At 41.9% G+C, this 19,262-nt stretch overlaps 1 protein-coding gene across 4 annotated transcripts; it reads right to left on the bottom strand.

Moving 5' to 3' along the window:
* Nucleotides 1–4,090: 4,090 nt before the first annotated feature.
* On the bottom strand, nt 4,091–18,704 carry LOC111142634 (elaC ribonuclease Z 1). Of its 4 annotated transcripts, XR_002640276.1 has the most exons (5): nt 18,649–18,704; nt 15,033–15,197; nt 9,389–9,856; nt 4,319–7,889; nt 4,122–4,151 (listed from the first exon to the last, which is right to left on the bottom strand). XR_002640276.1 is itself a non-coding variant. In XM_022495943.1 (4 exons), the coding sequence occupies exons 2-4, from the start codon at nt 15,187–15,189 to the stop codon at nt 7,423–7,425; spliced, it is 1,092 nt and encodes a 363-aa protein (XP_022351651.1). In that variant the 5' UTR covers nt 15,190–15,197; nt 18,649–18,704; the 3' UTR covers nt 4,091–7,422. The 4 variants fall into 4 exon arrangements, 3 of the variants coding, with proteins under 3 accessions (XP_022351651.1, XP_022351652.1, XP_022351653.1); XM_022495943.1 differs by having other exon boundaries at nt 4,091–7,889; XM_022495944.1 differs by lacking the exon at nt 18,649–18,704 and adding an exon at nt 18,136–18,389 and having other exon boundaries at nt 4,091–7,889.
* Between the last annotated feature and the right edge of the window lie 558 nt (nt 18,705–19,262).

Below are 19,262 nucleotides of genomic sequence, written 5' to 3'. Positions count from 1 at the left end.
GTCCTGGGATCGAGCCCCGCATCGGGCTCTCTGCTCAGCAGGGACCCTGCTTCCCCCCCGCCCCCACCACCTGCCTCTCTGCCTACTTGTGATCTCTATCTGTCAAATAAATAAATAAAATCTTAAAAAAAAATCTATCATTGGACAGATTAGATACTCCTTGATCTAGACTTGATTAGATCCCCCTTCAATTTCGTTCAAAGAACAGATTGGAAACTACCTACCCAATAAGCAAAAGAACTGATACCCAATTATTCATGTTTTAGTCCCAATGCCAATATTTCAATTATCCCCTTCTTTGGTATCCTGAAGCATTGTGCAATGGACCTAGAAAGGTATTTTGCCTCACTAGTTCTCACGAAGATTGATTTTAGGAAATTCTTCATATGGAAGCATGCCTGCGTATCCTTAGAAAAGTCTTTGCATATCTCTACAGATAGAAATATCCTAGTTTGAAGACCACTGCATTCGGGTATACTGCCTCTTAGTAGAGGCCTGTGGGAGAAAATCAATCATGTCCCAGTATCTACTAGCTGTATGAAGATGTGTTCTACAGCAAGGCCTGTTGTTGGCCAATTAGGAAGAGCACTTGGGTTGCTGACCCAGACATGGGTACTTCTACAAGGTCAGCTTCGGTCCAGGATGTTTGCCAGAGATAGGGTCTCATATAGACAAACCTATCATCTCTGGAAGCCACAACAATGTAGAGAACGACCTAGACAAAATAACCTTGGTTTCACTCGGTGACACCAAACTAAATGTGGCTTAGCTCTACCTGAGGTCGCCCAAACAGTTTCTGGCAGTGACAGGGGATTTATACAGCTGGGGAACTCGATCCCTTGCCTTTCCCCTTTTACTTTTTCGTGGGCGAATTTAATCTTTGTACCTGCCATGTCCGCTGAGTGTATAATTAGCATGCTGACATCTGAACAACAGTGTTTCTCAGCTTTATTTAGGGGTGGGGATATTTTTTACGTTGGGTAAACTTAGGCACCCCTCCCTCAACTTCCTTATTATCCTGAATATGACAGCTCTTTAATCCTTAGAATGTCTGTCAAGGGCATAGAAATATCTGTACCCAGCTGTTAAAGTTGCCCTGCCCTTTAAGATACACATGAAACTGGCTCAATACCTCTCCTCCTTCCCCATCCCATGGGCTACATAAAGGTCAATGCCCTCCTTACAATTTCTGAAAATTCCTGAGAGACTTAGGCTCTGTATTCACCCGACTCCACCTCCTGTGAATATACTAGTTCAGGGTTGTCTCCCTCTCTCCCTTCTGCTCTGTCCCTTCCCTCCCCCCCCCCTTTTAAAAGATTTTATTTATTTGAGAGAGAGAGAGAGCACGAATGAGCTGGAAGGAGAGGGAAAGGGAATCTGAAGCCAACTCTGGAGTCCAACACGGGGCTGGATCCCACAACCACAAGATCATGACCTGAGCTGAAACCAAGGGTCGGTCGTTTCACGGACTGAGTCACCCAGATTCCCGTGGCTGTCCCTTTTCCACCCAGGTCAACCCAGTCAGGGAATTCAGAACTTGCTCTCATTTGGTGTGCAGGGTTGGGGAGAGATTCCTTAAATCCTATGTGTCTATCAAACTTCAAAGACATTTTGGGGTAACTGGAGGGACTTACTTCAAGCAACACAGCTCCCATCACACTGAATGTCAGACACCTGTGTTTTTAAGGTTCTCCCAGTTTCCCGCGTGGGGCTCCAGATTCCTGCATGGTGCTTGGCCTTCTCTTCTCATTCTTTTTTACCTTTTTCTGACTTGTCCATGCACAGCAAAAACCAACATCCCAATTTCTTAGGCACAGAAACTTCTTTTCTCAGCCCTTTCTCTGACGCTAGATATCTGTCCACATATATAGGACACAAAGTTAAAACTTCGTAATTATTATTTATAAGGATCTGCCTCATTAGGGTCACAGACAACCATTCTTTTCCTCTCCAGTTTTAGTTCAGAGAGTAAGGGTGGGGATTCTTCTTTGCTTTTCATATTGATCCGGAAAAATCTCTAGAATGAGGTATTGTATCTTAATAGAACAGGATGGTAAGGAAAATTGAGCCAGTCACAACTATTTACTGAGTGCCTGGTATGCTCCAGGCAATGAGCTAGGAGCTCGGGCACAAAAGGCAACAAAATCAGACACAGTTCTGCTCTTGGAAAGCTTGTGGTGCTAGCGGGAAAGAGGAACGTTAATCAAATAAACAAACAGAACAAAAATATGAGCGTCACACCAGGAAGGTGTGGTGCAGGTGCTGTTAGAATAATAAGCTACCAAGTGGGAAGTCTGGGAAGGGCTCTCTGAGGACGTGACTGCACAGCTGGGATCTGAAGGCCTAGTAAGAGTTAACTTGTGGGAAGGAGAAAGAACATTCCAAGCAGAGGGAGAAGTTCCCAAAGACTGTGCAACAACAGAAACCTCTGACAAAGGACTAAAAGAAGGCCCACGTGGCTGCGCTGCAAAAATGAACTGCACTGTGGAAAGCGATTAGGTCGCAAACGGTGGGTAAGGCAAGTTTCAAGTAGGGGGATGCTAGGCTCAGATTTGCATGTTGAAGTCTCTTTGCAATATAGAGGAAGGATTGGGATGTTCTCTTTTTTTTTTAAAGATTTATTTATTTATTTTGGAGCGAGAGCAGGAGTGGGAGGGGCAGAGGGACAGAGAATCCTCAAGCAGACCTCCTGCTGAACGTGGGGCCTGATGCAGGGCCTCGATCCCACGACCCTGAGACCATGACCGTAGCCAAAATCAAGAGTTGGCTGCTTCACAGACTGAGCCACCCAGGCGCCCCGGCCTGGAATGTAAAAGAGGCTTGAGGGGAGCTGTCAAGTACCTGAGGCACCCATGTGGAAACCAGCGACTGACATGATTATTCTAAATATTTATTTATTTAGAATAATCATATTGAGGTGTGTTTTAATATAATTTTTAAACTAAATGAATATATACACACATAAAATGTTCAAAATAGCAACTAGAACTGGTACTGTTAGGCTCGTAAAAAACAGTAGTCCTCTGACCATCCCTCCTCACACCCCATACACCTTCCACTAAGGATCCCTTCCTCTACTCGTAACTAGTCATCTGGTATTTACTACAATCCCTCTTTTTTCTTTTTAACATGATTTTCTTAAAGTGCTATTTATTTTCTAGTTTTAAGCATTGTTTACTTTCTACTAGGGAAGACAAGAATTTCTTGAGCTTACCCCATGTCCCACCATGCCCAAACTCTATTCTTATCCTGCCAAGAGTGAGCATTTGAAGCATTACTCGCATTTCCTTTTTATTCTTCCCATGTAAGAAAAGATACTCTGAGTCATTCATTACCTGACAAATCCATCAATCAATAAGGACAGAACTGCTACATTTCACTATAAATTGGTATCTTTGTGAGGACAGAAGTACCTTCCCTATACATCAGTCATAAACATATTTGAAGCAGCAAAAACGTGTACCCCATTAAGTAAAAACTGTTCAAATTTTGAAGTTGGCATAAGAATATTCAAGGAAATTACAGTTGAATTACATGTGCTGGTTAAAAGACATAATAAAGCTTTTTGCACAAGGAGGCCAAAGTAACCTTTATAAGACAAATGTCTTAGAAGTGTTCGAAAGGTCATTAATTGATGAACTGTATCCTCCACCCGTAGAGAAGCAAAATAGGCCTCTCTCTTGCTGCTGCAGAATGTGAGCTAGAAAACAAGTGGGTGATTCCCATGCAGAGTCTAAAAGGACAAGTCAGGTGTTTTGAGCTTCCAATAAATCAACCCCACGGAAATATGCAGAGATACAAAGATTTACGCCCAGGAATATTCACGATAGTATTATTTATATATAATGGAAAACAATCTCAATGCCCCCAAAGTAGGAAAATTATGTTACATCTATAGAATGGAATACTATAAAATCATTAAATTCATGCTTTCAAAGAACAATTAACATCATGGAAGAGGCTGATAATGTTAAATGAGAAAAACATTTGAGGTCAACCTACATGTAAAAGCATACACACATATATAAACATAGTATATTTAAATATATATAAAATATCTATGCACACTCAATTTTTTTTTTTTTTTAGTGCACAGAAAAAGACAGTTTTTTCTCCCAGTGTGGTTTGCTACCCATATATCTCAGAACCACCTAGACGGAGGGTTTGCTAAAAATGCAGATCCTTGGTTTCCACCCCTGACCAACTGAATTAGAGGTTTTGGAATCACAGCCCAAGTATTTTTGCATACCTACACACCCTTGTCCACCCACGTACTACCTTGTCCGCCTACGTACTACCTTGACTGATACTGACCCACACCTTCATTTGAACACCACTGAACAAGAAGTAGTTGCTCTCAGGGTGGTGGAATGATGAGTAATCATCTTCTTTCTGGAATCCTTAAAAAAGATTATCTATCAAGCGTATGCTGCTTTTTATAAATAAAAGCTCATTAGAAGTGTATTAGTGAAGCATGAGTATTAGAAAAACAGAGCAGATCTGGGGTCTACTTGGGCAAGTCTAAACACCTCCTGAGCATTGGAAATCTAAAGTAAGCAGGTACTTCTAAATCCCTGACAACTGAAGAGCCAGTTTATGATAAGGAAAACACTAAGCAGAGATATGGAATTCATTACCTCAATAAATTGTACAGGTAAAAAATGTAAATATAGTAATTTTGAGAAGTTATTAGGTAATAATATTTCTCCGTGTTCCAAGATGTTCCTTGGCGAAAGAGAATTCAGTGATCAAGTAAGTTTGGTGTACAATACATTTTCTAATCCCCTCTTAAGAGTCATATAACCATGAGCAGATTACAGGCTCTGGGAAGTCCAGTATAAGCTTCATTCATAATTCTAGCTCCACAAATTCTTAGAATGTGGCCTACCACTAAGAAAAAAATTCTAGGCCAGAAGAGAGCCTAAGAAGCAATTCTCAGCATGCATCTATAGCCTATGCTTGATCGATTCACTGTATCAATTTTTTCCCACATTCCCATGGTCTCTGAGGGCTTAGCCCATATAGTAGTAGGGCCTGACTCTAAGGGCACAGCTCAAGTCAGCTACCAAAGAATGCTCAAGAAGAGCAAAAGTGAGTGCCAGGCTACAAGATTAGAGTACTTGAAGGACCCGTATATTTACTTTTGTTTTTTACTATCTGTATCTACCACCTAGACAGTGAGCCTGAAATTTTTGTCTTACATTCACTTACGTAGTCCCAACGCAGTAAAACCTGGCACTGGCACTTAGCTGGTACTCAGTTGAACAGAGCACCACCAAACAGGTGGTCAAATTTTTTGGACAAATGCAATAATGAAATGGGCTAGGCACAAGTCCTAAACTTTAGGTCCTAAAGTTTATGCAGTCATATATCAGGCCTCATTTCATTCAATAAACATTTCTGAGTGCTTATTGTGAGTCGGTAATTCCAAGAATGCAGAGGTGACTAAGATACAGTCTTTACCCTTAAGAGCTCCATACAGTAGGACTACCAGCCAGCCATTCCCAGATGTACAGGTCTGGGCACACATTAGGCGTCTAATAAATACTTTTTTTAATTGAGTTCAGAAACCAAGATACATTTTAAGCTAGTCAAACTTTGGTGGCGCAAAAGCCTAGAGTAGGGTAGAATCAGACCATTCTGGAAACTGCTTCAGAATGACTGAGATCTTGAGTAATGAGACCCATCTTGATTATCACTACTCTAGAGACTCTAGAACCACCCAGGAGTCAAAAGTTTTTATGAGAGAACCCCCAGAACCCAAAAGAATTTAACAGTATATACCAAGATAGAATTTCAAAATATGTCTATTATAAAACTCTCAAGGTTCCTGAAAGGTTAACAGATAGTATGTGGTGGAACAGTACTGAGAAAGGGGTTCAAAACAGTTGACAGGCCCCTCTACTGCAGGACTTCTCAGCACCTGTAAGCAATGTGTGATGTTCCTTTTATGCACTGTCTTAATCTTCACAGCGATCCTACACAGTTGGTCTTACTAGTTTTTCCATTCTAGAAACGAGCAAGCTAAAGCTCACAAACACTAAGTAATCTGCACCAGACCACAAGGTACAGAACGGGACTCTGAAATCATGTCTTTCTGGCACCAAAGACAGGTTTGTGATCATTCAAGCAGTACTGTTTTTATGATACTGATGGGCACGAGAACGCCTCCAGAGGGACACACACATAAAGCATTTCCCAAACTGTGATAAGGAAATCCTTTTGAATGAATCTGTGCTTGAGACTAGCTTTCCATTTTGAGAAAAACTGTGGGTCAAATGAGTCAGAGATATCCCACGGCAGACAGAAGGGAGGTGGAAGGCAGCTCAGAAGGAAAAGCTAGGTTATTAAAACTGAGCTCAAAGAATTATTCATAGGGACACATAAATTAAACCTCAGCTTAATAGATACAATTTCTTTACCTCCAGATTCCTAAGTTATAGTTCATGGCTCATTTCTGTCAAATATCTGACATGGTATTACAACCCCAACATCTCCTTAGCTAGTTCTCTAATGTTTGTTTCAAGAATTTGACTTAACCAGTTCAATTCATGTCATTAATTTTGATAAAGCATATTCACACTGGGAGTATAATTTTTAACTTGCTGTGTATTTCAATAGGCCTGCAATTTGCATCTTGGGGTGAGATCATTTTTCATCGTACAAGACTGACCCCACCATTGTAGGATCTAGCACCCCTGGCCCCTTTTGACTAAATTTTAATGATACTCTTCTCCAGCCCCCACTCCATCATTTTGACAAGAAACACCCCCATAATTTCTAGGGGAATGGTATCACCCCCTGCTGAGACCCACAGGTTTAGAACGAACCAGAAAGTTCCAAAAAAACATTAATTGAAGGATAAACACCTACCTTGACCCTGCATTCAGTATTCCAGCAAACAAATCGTGATTTAATATGCTAGTTTCAATCCTGCATGTATAATGTCTCATTACATTTTTCTCTATTCTGTTAATAACATGGACAGATTCAACAAACTGCTAAAACACCATTTTTAGCCAAGAGGGCTGAGCTCTCTGTACTTTGCCAACAACACCAATAAAACTGGGCAGAAGCAAGCCCAGAACTGCATGGGGGTACTGGCTTATATCTGAGGCAGCAACCACAAAACTAAAAGTATACCTGAATAGTCTATCATTTTGTCAAATTTGGTCTTTAAGAAAGGTGCTGGTTTTTTCTTTCTTTTTAAAATGATTTATTATCAAAAAGCTTGCTCTCTCTCGCTGCTGAGTCAGTTCAGCAATGCAGCTCTATCCTTTTTAGGATTATTAGGACCCAAATAATCTTAGACCAAAACACCAACCACAACCACAACCACCACCACCACCACAACAACCAACTTGACTGCTGGTTCAGTAACATATTCACAGACATGTCAGGATGCATTCTGGAATACCGGGTTCATTTCTTGATTGGAATGCCAATCACCATAAAGTCTTCGGCTAGAGTCACTTCTTGGAGATCTAACACTGATTCAGCTTGCTTTTTTAGTTCTATAATCCCATCTGTTTCTCCTTCTCTGGCCAAGGCAACTGGTTTGTACCTCTGACTGAAGTGAGTCAGAACTAGCCTCTTCGCTTGGCACAACTTTGCAAATGTGGCTGCCATCTGTGGTGTGCTGTGGCCATGCTCCTTCGCTTTGTCCATCTGCGTGTCATCTAGGGTAGCTTCGTGGATCAACAGGTCTGCCTCAAAGCACAGCTTCACTCCTCCATCACCCACAACCCCAGAACAGTCACCCAAAATGCAGATTTTTCTTCCAACAATAGGCTTTTTTAAGACATCTTGGGGAGAAATTGTAACTCCATTTTCCAGAACAACAGAAATTCCATTTTTCAGCTTCCCATAGGCAGGACCTGGCGGCACACCTAATGATGGAGGGAGATAACATCACATCATGGGAATGGAATTTATGACTTGTTAAGAGAGTCTGTTTTAACAGCACAGCAAACGGAAAAGGCATCCAATTCTTTTCATAATTGTTATAAATATTTTACTACTCGTGGAAAGCTGGAATATTTATACATTTTTAAAAGTTCGGTGTTGGCTGTTGATATTAGTGATGCCCTAGTACTTAAAACATCTCCCAAGCACACGTGTCAGATGAGCTTTGAGCTTTTAAGTCCCACTAAGACTAAGACCTTCTTACAATCAAGCTACCAGCTTTGATTCTCTGCTATGAATGGAGTACCAGTTTCTGAGACTGCTTTATTGAACAAGCTCATGTTTAAGTAAATTTAATGAGTCCATTTAAATAATGACAAAGTACCTACAAACTGACTAACTTAATAAAAAAAATGGTTTGAGAGGATCATTTGGATCACAAGAGCAAGGAACATTTCTGACAATCATACATAATCAATCTTCTTTGTGGACAGAGGCAGTTCCTCTTGTTTAATTATCTTATAGTCATCTATAACAACACGTGACCATCACTTTGAACAACACCTAACAAACAAACAGAAAGTGTTCACTATTTCCAGCATGCACCCTGTTTAAAGTTTCCCAATACAATAGCATTTCCACAGGCTTTTAGATAAGAAAAAATACCTTTGGCATAAGTCACTTCTCTTCATTATTTAGTATTTTGTTTTAGTTGGGGAAGAAGGAAGAGATTGTATAAAGAGACAAATATACAAAAGAAACCATCATGCTTTTTAGGGGCTCTGCTGTGGCCATGAAAAGGAAGGCAGTGATGCTGCGGGTAGAAGGGACCTGGACGCTGCTTTGAGAGGACTGAAGACCCCCTCATGCAAGATAGCCTGGCCTGGAGGAGGTACAAAGCCTCAGAGGGGGCCCAAGTCTGTCTCTGTGCGCTAGCTCCCACCTATGACAAACCCAGGCGTGTGAAACAGTTGAGGCATGGTGTTCTGAACACCAGATTAACTTAATCAAGGTTGAATGAGTAGGCAAGGTTGACAAAGAAGGAAAACCCTAAAAGTAGCTGGTTGCAGTTGCACGGCTACCAACTACAGTAAAAATACTCGGGCCAAAGAGGTCACCGAAAACATACTTCAGAAGGAAGACATGAAAACATAAAAGCCTGGACCTAAGACAACCACCACCACCCTGCCAACCAAGCTAGCTAGCTAAAGGTAAGACAGACTAAAATGTGGATCCAGGGAGCTGAAGAGAAAAGGATTCACATATATATGTGGGTATGGGTCTGAATAGCATCTTTGGGCCCCACATATTTCCCTTAATAAACAAACTTTGGGCAAAAGACATAAGTGGAGAAAATCTCAGTTTTAGGCCTGGGAGACAGGAAACGAAGGTTATTATGACACTTCTAGCAGCTTCAGCTAACAACAGCTTAATTGATGAGGAGGAGGGGAAACAAAACAAAACAAAACAAAACATCACTTACCGAGGTCTTTTAGTTTCTGTGCATTGAGTTTACCTGGGCGTTTCTTCTCCACAACTGAAAACCCAAAGGAGGGAATTCGGTGAAAGAGGCGAAATGCTTTTACAACAAACTGTTCGTCATCAACCAAAAGGTATGAGTTTTCTTCTGAGTCTAAAAGGATAGTTCTTCCTTGTCCCTCTTTGGGATGGCTGTCTGTTTTATTCACGTGCATAAATTCTTTTAGTTCTTCTGGAGGACACTGATCTGCTGTAGGCACCAGCTCATGGACCACATAGGGGAAGACCAACTCTGTGTGAGAGAGTTCCATGATTCTCCAGATAAAGTCTCGAAGCCCAGCAGGGCCATAGATTTCAATAGGCTGTTTGGTGACCACAGAGCCACTCTGCAAGCTGATTGTGCAAAGGAGGCCAGGAAGGCCAAAGAAATGGTCTCCATGAAGATGTGTGATGAAGATCTTGGTAATTCTCCCTTTTGATTGAGGCAGAGAAATAAAATTTGCAATTTTTCCAGAAGTAAAAACCCATGCAATGCTACTTAAAACACCGAAAGCAGCAAAATGAATCTGGAGTTCTATTTATCACCATAAACTTATTTCGTTATATTTTGCTACATGATTCTAGAAGCAAGAAAGACAGCCTTTATGGTTTTAATAAGATATAACTTTTTTAATGAAACATCTTCAAATTACATAGTACTGTAGTTTTAAGAGTATTTTCCTACATTATCTTCTTGCTGAAAGAAAGGAAAGAAGGGAAGAATGCAGGCAGGCAGGCAGGCTGAATGAAAAGAAAAGAAAAGGAAAGGAAAGGAAAGGTAGGGAGGGGAGGGGAGGGAGGGGAGAGGAGAAGAGAAGAGAAGAGAAAAGAAAAGGAAGTAATAGAGAAAAGTAAGAAAGTGTACTAAAATAGTTCACTTGAACTAGACAGGCCTCAAATGTCAAAAGCCATCCGACAGTTACAATGCCCTCTGCTGCTTCCTCTGCGAATAACAAATACGTACTTCAGCAAAACAAACGCTCCCCTGGCTCCAACCTGACCAATGCTTGAACCCCAAACTACCATTTAAGGACTCGCCACACTGGACGAGAGATTAACCAAGAAAGAGCCTGCCTGTCTGAGTGAGTCTGAAGAGGGAGGAGAAAAAGGAAGATGATGAGGCAGGAGGGAGAAAGAAGGAGGTGGGAGAGGATAGAGGTGAAGAACCCAGAGGGGAGGTGGGCAACAGACGCTACAATGTAGATCAGAGGGCGGATCCTCTATGGTGTTATGTAAAGGTATGTGGGTCCATCCCTTCTCTTCAGTGTGAGCTAACACAATGTCTTTTTCAGTGCATACTGGCTTAGGTTGTAACTTGACTTAGCCAATGGTAAACTGAATTTACAGTTGGTATGTACAGGATGCCACATTAGCATTTTTCTGAGATGCACCAAGGCATTTTAAAATTAACAATCACAATGAACACAATTTTGGTATAACAGAGGCTTCTAGTCCTAGCTTCTTGGGGCACCTATTTCAAATATTTGATACCATAAGAGAACATGACCAGTATACTGATACCATAAAAGAATAGGAATAGTTTATTGCAAAGTGATTTGTCCAGCAACATCAAGGCAAAAGTGTTCTCCAGGTAAGCCTTCCAGAGTTAATACACCAAACCCAGGCCCCAGTGGCAGGAACAATAGAATGGACAGAGGCTGATTTGATATCTAGAGAATCCTGACGCACTCTAGAACTTTCCTCATTATGCTCCCTTTAGTTTTCTCTTTTAAGGCCTTGCTTTTACTGTCTTTAGACTTCTTGTAACCCTTCCATTCTCCCCTTCCTGCTGTCTGGGCTGCTGATGCACCCATAAGTGTGACCTGAGTCCTCTGCAGACAGAACTATGATGGTTACTGAGTCATGACCTCACGCTGACCTTACAACTGCAGAGTCCGACGTTCTGGGCCCTCTCCCTATATAGCGCACAACAAAGCCAACACTGAACACCAAAACAATCTGTGAGCCCAAAGTAAGTGAGACAAATTAAGTCAAAAATTTCTTCCCACAGTTATCACAGTTTCAGGGAAGACAAACATTTCATTTGTCAAGAAAGTTGATTTCAGAGGGAGAAGGAATGGCAACCATAACGATCAAAGTTAGAAGATGTTATCAAATGAAGAAAGCAGAGTACATGAATTCCCTTTCACTTGAGGAAAAGGAAGTTACAGGGGTATATATCATTCACAGAGAAGTGGAACACTAAACACCCCTTTAGGACACGGCTATATTTACCATCATAGGAAAACACCTGCAATATAATTGTTCAGTCGAAAAAAAGCAGGTTACGCCTGGTATGATACCATTTGTGCAAACTGTACACACACACAAATACACCTATGCCATTAACATATCCACATCTACAAAAAAAACTTACCTATAAGGGGAATTCAGGCTTATTTTATGTTTCTGCTTTGTTTGAATTTTTACAATGAGCATGTATACCTTTCCTTTTTAAGTTTTTATTTATTTATTTAAGTAACCTCTCCACCTAACGTGGGGCTCAAACTCACCACCTTAAGATCAAGACTTATATTCGCCTCTGAGTGAGCCAACCAGGTGTCCTGCACGTATACTTTTTATAATCATTTCATTACACTTTTGTAATACTTTAAATAATCATTTTTAAGGGAATAAAAAGGAAGGCTTAAGCTCACGCTTTAAAATTACAAAAGAGGGCACCTGGGTGGCTCAGTTGGTTGAGCAACTGCCTTCGGCTCAGGTCATGATCCTGGAGTCCCAGGATAGAGTTCCACATCAGGCTCCCTGTTTGGCGGGGAGTCTGCTTCTCCCTCTGACTTCTCCCCTCTCATGGTCTCTCTCTCTCAAATAAATAAATAAAATCTTTAAAAAATTAAAAAATAAAATAAAATAAAATTATGAAAGAAATAGACATGACAGACCCACACTCGTTGATCAGATGCTTGCACATGAGGACCAAGGAAGCTTAAAAGAAGTATGTTTAGATAAACAAAAAGTAATCCCTTATGAAACTCATAAAATATTATTACCCCAGGAGGACTACAAGCTGAAAGGGTTTCAACGGATCAAATAATGGTAGGTCCGTATTGCATTGAGAGTACCGGATGAACTGAGTACTCCATTCCAGTTTGAGAATGGGGGCTTTTGGAATGCTATAGAGTCATAGTTAAGATTCTGTGATTATCATCTTACCCTCTTCTCTGAGGCCAGGAATTTTTTTAGCCAGTAAGAATTTAGTAAACTAAAGGTTCCCTTAGGCTTTATTTTATTTATTCTTTGTGAGGCTTAGCTTTGCAAAAATGTTTACTTAAGACATATATAGGGGCGCCTGGGTAGGCTCAGTGGGTTAAGCCTCTGCCTTCGGCTCAGGTCATGATCTCAGGTCACGAGCTCGGGATCGAGCCCCGCTTCGGGCTCTGTGCTCGGCAGGGAGCCTGCTTCCCCCTCTCTCTCTGCCTGCCTCTCTGCCTGCCTCTCTGCCTACTTGTGATCTCTCTGTCAGATAAAGAAATAAAATCTTTAAAAAAATTAAAAATAAAATAAAACATATATAAAATATAAAATATTGGAGAAAGGTATTGTAGCAAATAGACGTGAGGTGGCGGTCCATAGCCCCTACCTCTTGATGTTCACATCCCTCTACAATTCCTTCTTCTTCGGTGTGGGTGGGACCTGTGACTTTTCTAACCAGGCAAATGCGACACAGGGATACGGCTGATTACATTAGAAGACTCCATCCTGCTAGCAGGCTTGCTCTTGAGTTTCCTTCACCCTGGCTGGCAGTAAGGGACCAAACTACCATGAAGCAAAATGAACATGATCAAGAACCAGAGGCCTCTAGGATCTGTGCCAGTCTTGGTCCTACAACTGTAAGGATTCTGCCAACAACTCTAGTGAGCTCTGAAGCAGATTCTCCCCCAGTGGAGCCTCTGATGAGATCCCAACCCTGGTCAAACATGGACTGCAACCCAGTGGGACCCTGAAGCAGAGAACCCAGCCAACCCAGGCCCAAACTCCCTGACCCACAGAAACTATGGATAATAAATGCAAGTAAGACACTAAATTTGTAATCGGATATGCAGCACTGATAAGTGGGACAGGTATTAAATAAAAAGACTATCCCCACACCCAAACCTCTGGCACCCACACTTAAAAGTTTCTTGTTTCTGTTTTCATCACCCCACACCCTCAATCCCTATTATCTAAAATGTGAAAGATTACAGCCTCCACTCTTATAGGTAAATTTTTTTGTAGATGTAGAGATGTTAATGGTATAGGTATATTTGTGTGTGTGTGTGTACAACGTGCATCCCTACTTTTCTCACCAGAGAAGACTTCTAATCATCAGTTAGATCCTAGCTCTACTATTACAATTTCTGGGATGCTTTCTCTGAACACATAGCTGATGCCCCCCTCCTTTGTGCTCCAACAGTATTTAGAATATAGTTCCACTGTTCTCTTTATCACATTACACTATGTCTATTAACATACCAATTTCCACCACTAGACTATGAGATCCTTAGATGTTAGAACTAACTTTATTTCAGTCATCAATGCCACACATTGTAATGAATCACAGGAATAATTTCAATAACTATCATTTATCAAGACCTAGTAAGTGAGAAGCACATACTAAGTGCTGAATACCTTACTCATGCATCACCTGAAGAATTGTTTATTAGACATCTACTAGGTATACACACAATCCTTGAGCTTACTCTATCATACAGGGGAATACACAATAAACACAGAAACAACTATTTAAATAACAATCTTAGATACTGATGCTAAGAAATCAATAAAAATAGCACAAAGAAGTAGAATACCTGGGATAAACAAGGAATAACTTAACCCCAGAGGTTCAGGAGATGGCATTTGAACTAAGATTTACTGATGAGAGAAGCACACAGAGAAGGGATTATTTTATATAACTCTTACAACATCCCTTCTAAGTTGAGTTTTTATCTTTATTTTCAAGGTTAAGAAAATAAACCTTAAGTTTGTTGATCTGCTAAGGCTATAAGCCAAGACACAGCTGGGACTGCAACCCAGGTTGGTCTGACTCTGAGCCAAGGCTTTGTACCACTGCATTCCCTGGCCTGGTGGAGTACTCTGGTGGGCCTTTGCTCATACCATTGCCTCTGGCTGGCATGCTCATCTTCTCCCCAGCCCAGCAAATCCCTCCTCCTCCGATAACTCAAGGGTCACCTTCTTTTAGATACCTACCCTGATAACCACAAATGAAAAAGAACATCTCACTCTCCTGAGCATCTACAGCTCTTTATACCCTCTTATGATACTTACAACTATCTCCTGGTGGAAATAAGTGTGTACACTGCTCCTCTGCTTCTGGAGTATCTATGTAATATGCCTCATGTATCCCACTCCATCCTCCACCCCCAAGCTTATATAAATCCTTGCTCTCAACATTTACAGGAAGAACAAAAACTAAATAAACAAAGTTCAATGGATGTGGCTGGATGCCTGAGGGCCTTGCGAATCTGGCCAGGGCTCTAGCACTGAGGTAGGAATGCAACTCTTGGGGCTCTTTCTGAGCAAAAGGCCCAAGGAGAGCCAAGACAATGAATAACTAATAGTCTTAATGAGATAGCTGAAAGCACACTAACCTGCTTTAAGTTGGCTTTTCATAAGCTGTGTCTGTGTCCCCTCCCCACAGTCAAAGAGCCAGCACTCGCCCTCACACCGAAGGACCAGAGCAGAGGCACCCCGGGTTGGGGAAGGGTATGCTGCACCCGTACCCAGAAATGTCACATCCATAGACATCTTCCACCCTGCAATGAAAAGATCATCCAGGGATTATTACACATCACTGCTCAAAATCACCAAAAACATGTTCTTTTGAGATTTACTGTTATTTATGTTATCCATAAGTATTATTTATAAATTATTCAGAAAAGACTGGATTCTTGCTCTCTAATAGTTTCCCAAAGAAACACCAAGTAAGATTCTAATAACTCTTAGTGAGTTAAAACCACAAGTTACCAAACCTTGTATGACTGCTCACACACACACACACAAAAACAAGTTAAAAAACTGCCAAATCCAGTCAATTAAAAACTATAGTTGAACCACAACTATTTAATATTCTGGAAAAGGTAAAACTACGGAGATAATAAAAACACCAATGGTTGACAGTGGTTTGGGGAGGAGGGAAGAATGAGTAGGTGACGCACGGGGGAAAGGTATTCTCGTATTACTAGTGGTGGAGGTATACACTGCTTTTGTGTTTTGGGATAGTAAGCTGGCAATATACATTACCAAAAATAACGATGCTGCTATTATCAACACGTTTTAACCCACAACCCCATTTTTGAGAATCTACCCTACAGAAATAAAGGACCTATGTACAGTGATGTTTCTGGTGGTACTTTTAAGGTGGCTAAAATTTGGAAGCCATCTGAATATATTTCAACAGGGAAATGACTGAATATTTTATTGTACATTCAGAACTATTTGTTCTGCACTTAAGTCAGGTCTATAACTCTTGTCTTGGAGGGGTGACAATGATAAAAGGTATAGATGGCTATGGCATGATCTCATTTTTAAAATGCCCTGAACTGCTGCATTTACATAAGACAGAGAAAGAGAAGGTCTGTGTGGAAGGATATACACCATACTGTTAATATTGGTTATCTCAGGGGTGATTAAAATGGTGATGGTGGGGAGTGGTTAAGTTTTCTTTTAAATCTTTGGATTGGTTTTGGTTGCAATGAAAAGCATTTGATGTCTTTATTTTCAATGTATTTTATATTTAATTTATTTAATATTGATTATTTAAAAGAAATGTGTCATAAGGCTGAACATACTTTTCTAACTATACATCACCTAATCTTTCTTACTATTTGGAGATACAATCAGCCCTCCTACCCCATCGCCCCACACACACCTCACACATACAGATGGTATATCTCTCCAACCCATGCACAGGTTTTAGGTAATTGCTAGTGTCCCTTCCATGTGTTACTCCACACTTTCACTTCCAAGATCAAGCCTCCCTCTGATAATCAGGTAATTTAATTTGCAGAGGCTTTCCTGTTGGATTGCAGTTTTCAACAGAGGTGAGAATAACAGAATGTGGAAAGTTAAACATTTTAAAAGCTAATAAATGCAGAAGGAATAATAAAATATAATCACTTTGCAATCCTTAACAAATAATGGATCTAGGCCACTGGTACAGAACCCTTGAGCGTATTAGAATTACCTGGAGAGCTTTTAAACCATATCAATAATTGGGCTCCATCCCAGAACAATTAAAAAGGAATTCTGCAAGTAAGACATGTGTTTTAGTATTTAAAAAAAAAAAATTCTTCCCCTGTGATTCTAATGTGCAGTCAGGTTTGAGAATCACTTAGTGAAAGGCTAATGGAGAACTACAAAGAATAGATCAGGCTGACCTAAATTCACTAGTCAAGAAGTCAATCTTAAAAAAAAATTTTTTTTATTATGAAAAATTTCAAACACAAAAGTAGAGAGATTAGTGTAATGCATTACCATGTAACCATCACCACGCTTCAACAATTATCAACTCATGGGCAATCTTGTTTGGTCTATATCCCCCATATACCTGATTAAGTGGTATTTGGTACTTCCATTAGGAAGTTCATGCTGTCTGGCTGTCTCTCTCTTTCTGAGGTTAACAGCCACTAACGTTCATTGTCAGGATTCACTATTTCATTAGAGGCTGCCAAAAGGTGATATTCTCTCATTCTTCTGAAGTTATTAGGGGCATCCTTCTGTAAATCCTGGGTAAATTTAGTCACCCTGCAGTGCAATCTGTACAGAAAAGGTCCAGTGACCAATATTAACACCACAAAGAGAAACAAGATCTTATCTAACTCCTGGTGTGCTGCAGTATGAAGTACACAATAACCCGATGAAGTTTTCTTGCCGAAAAGTAGAACCTGAATCTGAAAAAAACTGTAATCCAAACACCAGTTTATTAAAGGACACCACAGGGATGGAAGAAGCAAAAACCAACATGTAGGAAACGTCACAGAACAATGAATAGGTTTTTTTAACAAGTAAAATACAAGGGGAAAAAAAGCCATAAGATTAAATGAGATTGAAAAGAGGTCAACCAAACGTGGCATGTGTAGCTTGCTTGGACCTGGATTTGGACAAACTTAAAAAGAGAAAATGGGATAAAAAGAGAATTGGGAGAAAAAGAGACAAGTGGGGAAACGTAAACACTGGCTGGATAAATGATAACATGATATGCTTATTAAATTGAGAATGGCTTTGTTTTAAAAAAGAGTTATTCTGTTTTACAAACATAAGCAAGTATTTCGTGAATAAAATGGTACACTCAGATCTGCTTTCAAATAATCCAGTGAGGTGAGGGTAACAGATGAAACAAGACTGATCTTATTTTCCTATGTTTGAAATTTTCCATAATAAAAAGTTTAAAAATGAGCCAAATAATCAAAACCTTTCCACCAGGTCGGGAAGGAATCAGAAGTTAAATTTGCTTAATCAATGGTCCATGTTTTGTGACATGCGCCATTCGAGGCACCAGGAATTAAAAGCAACCAGACCAGGCTGGGTCCCTGTCTTCTTGAACACAAAAGCAGCCGCTTGCTCTCATGGCTATGATCCACCTTGGATCAAGTGCACATTCCGGCCGGCCGAGAACAGAGCACACGTCCACAGTGCTGTCACCTGACATTCCTCGGGCCAGTGCTTCTCGTCCCCGCTGCATATCACAATCACCTGGTGATTCTGGGGACTCAGCATCTGGAAGGCATCCCAAATGACTCTAAAGGTTGCCAAATTGAGAACCAGTTTCCATGGAGGCAGCGCCAACCCTGCAATCACCCTGTGGTACCGGGAGGGCGGATACTGCCTTCCTCCATTTTAGAGATGAAAGAACCGTGGACCGGGGAGAGACAAATGGAGAGGCCAAGGCCGAGTCCGGGCCAGAGGCTAGGTCTCCGACCACCTCCGAGCCCAGGCTCTCCCCCAAGTCAATGTCAGTCTCCCGAATAGGGGTGGGCGGCGGCAGGGGCGCGGGGCGACTGGGGGCTCCCGCCTCGGGGTAGGGGGTAGACAAGGCGCGTCCTCGCTCCCCGGGGCTCCCCGGGCCTGGGTCGTCCACGCCGGACCCGGCCCAGGAGTCCGGAGGAAGCGTGCCTGCCCGCGCGTATCGGCCCACTAGGCGGACGCGGGGCTGGCGGCAGCTCAGACCCTGGCCCTCCCCTCTCCAGCGCGCCCTGTCCCACTCACCCACTCCCCGAGGCCCGCGGCAGGAGCCGAGGGAGGCGCAGGCCCGCGGCAAGGCCCAGCCGTCCACCGGGCGGCGCCGGCACGGGCGGAAGTGCGCCGCGGGCTGTGACCGCGTGTGGCCGCTCTAGGACCAGGCGGAGGTCCGCGCTCGGTGGTGCCAGGCCAGGCCGGCCAGTGCGTTTGGGCTCGGCGCTGATTGCGGGCACGCTCTTGGTGCCCACTGGTCCCCCGTCCGCCTTCACTCGTCCGCACAATTATCTGAGTAAGGTGGTAGTGGTCACCTGTGAGGACCAGAGCCCTCAAAGGGGAAACGTTTACTATTTATTACTTTTGTTTTCCAGCGTGCTCCTCGAAGAGTGTTGTCCCCGATACTTTGTTCCCGCATAGGTTTGTGTAATTTCTATTCTTTCGCTGGGATGAGTCTGTTTTTAAATCACTAAATCTAAACGTTTAAGCCCGCGATGCCTAAGAAAAAGCAATGTGCCTTTGAATCAGAGTTCATGGCAGCATTACTGTAGACCCCGAGCCTCCCTTCTGTTCCACTTTATTTAGGGATTCGCCGCAAGCCTTGCAGGTGTGTTTTCCTTGGGCACAGCATAGCCTGCTGGACGGTC

The sequence above is a fragment of the Enhydra lutris genome, unplaced genomic scaffold, assembly GCF_002288905.1.
Source record: "Enhydra lutris kenyoni isolate GAN:26980312 unplaced genomic scaffold, ASM228890v2 scaffoldscaffold8, whole genome shotgun sequence".
NCBI classification, from domain to species: Eukaryota; Metazoa; Chordata; class Mammalia; order Carnivora; family Mustelidae; genus Enhydra; species Enhydra lutris.
Note: the sequence above shows the minus strand (reverse complement) of the source record. Positions and strands in the feature narration are given on the sequence as shown.

Excerpts from the sequence above, each read along its gene's own strand:
- LOC111142634 (XM_022495943.1), bottom strand. The coding sequence starts at position 15,189 with ATGTCTATGGATGTGACATTTCTGGGTACGGGTGCAGCATACCCTTCC. Across the intron at positions 9,857-15,032 it reads GAAAAGCCAACTTAAAGCAG|GGAGAATTACCAAGATCTTC; the intron begins GTTAGTGTGCTT and ends CTCAATCAAAAG. Across the intron at positions 7,890-9,388 it reads ACAGAAACTAAAAGACCTCG|GTGTGCCGCCAGGTCCTGCC; the intron begins GTAAGTGATGTT and ends CTCCATCATTAG.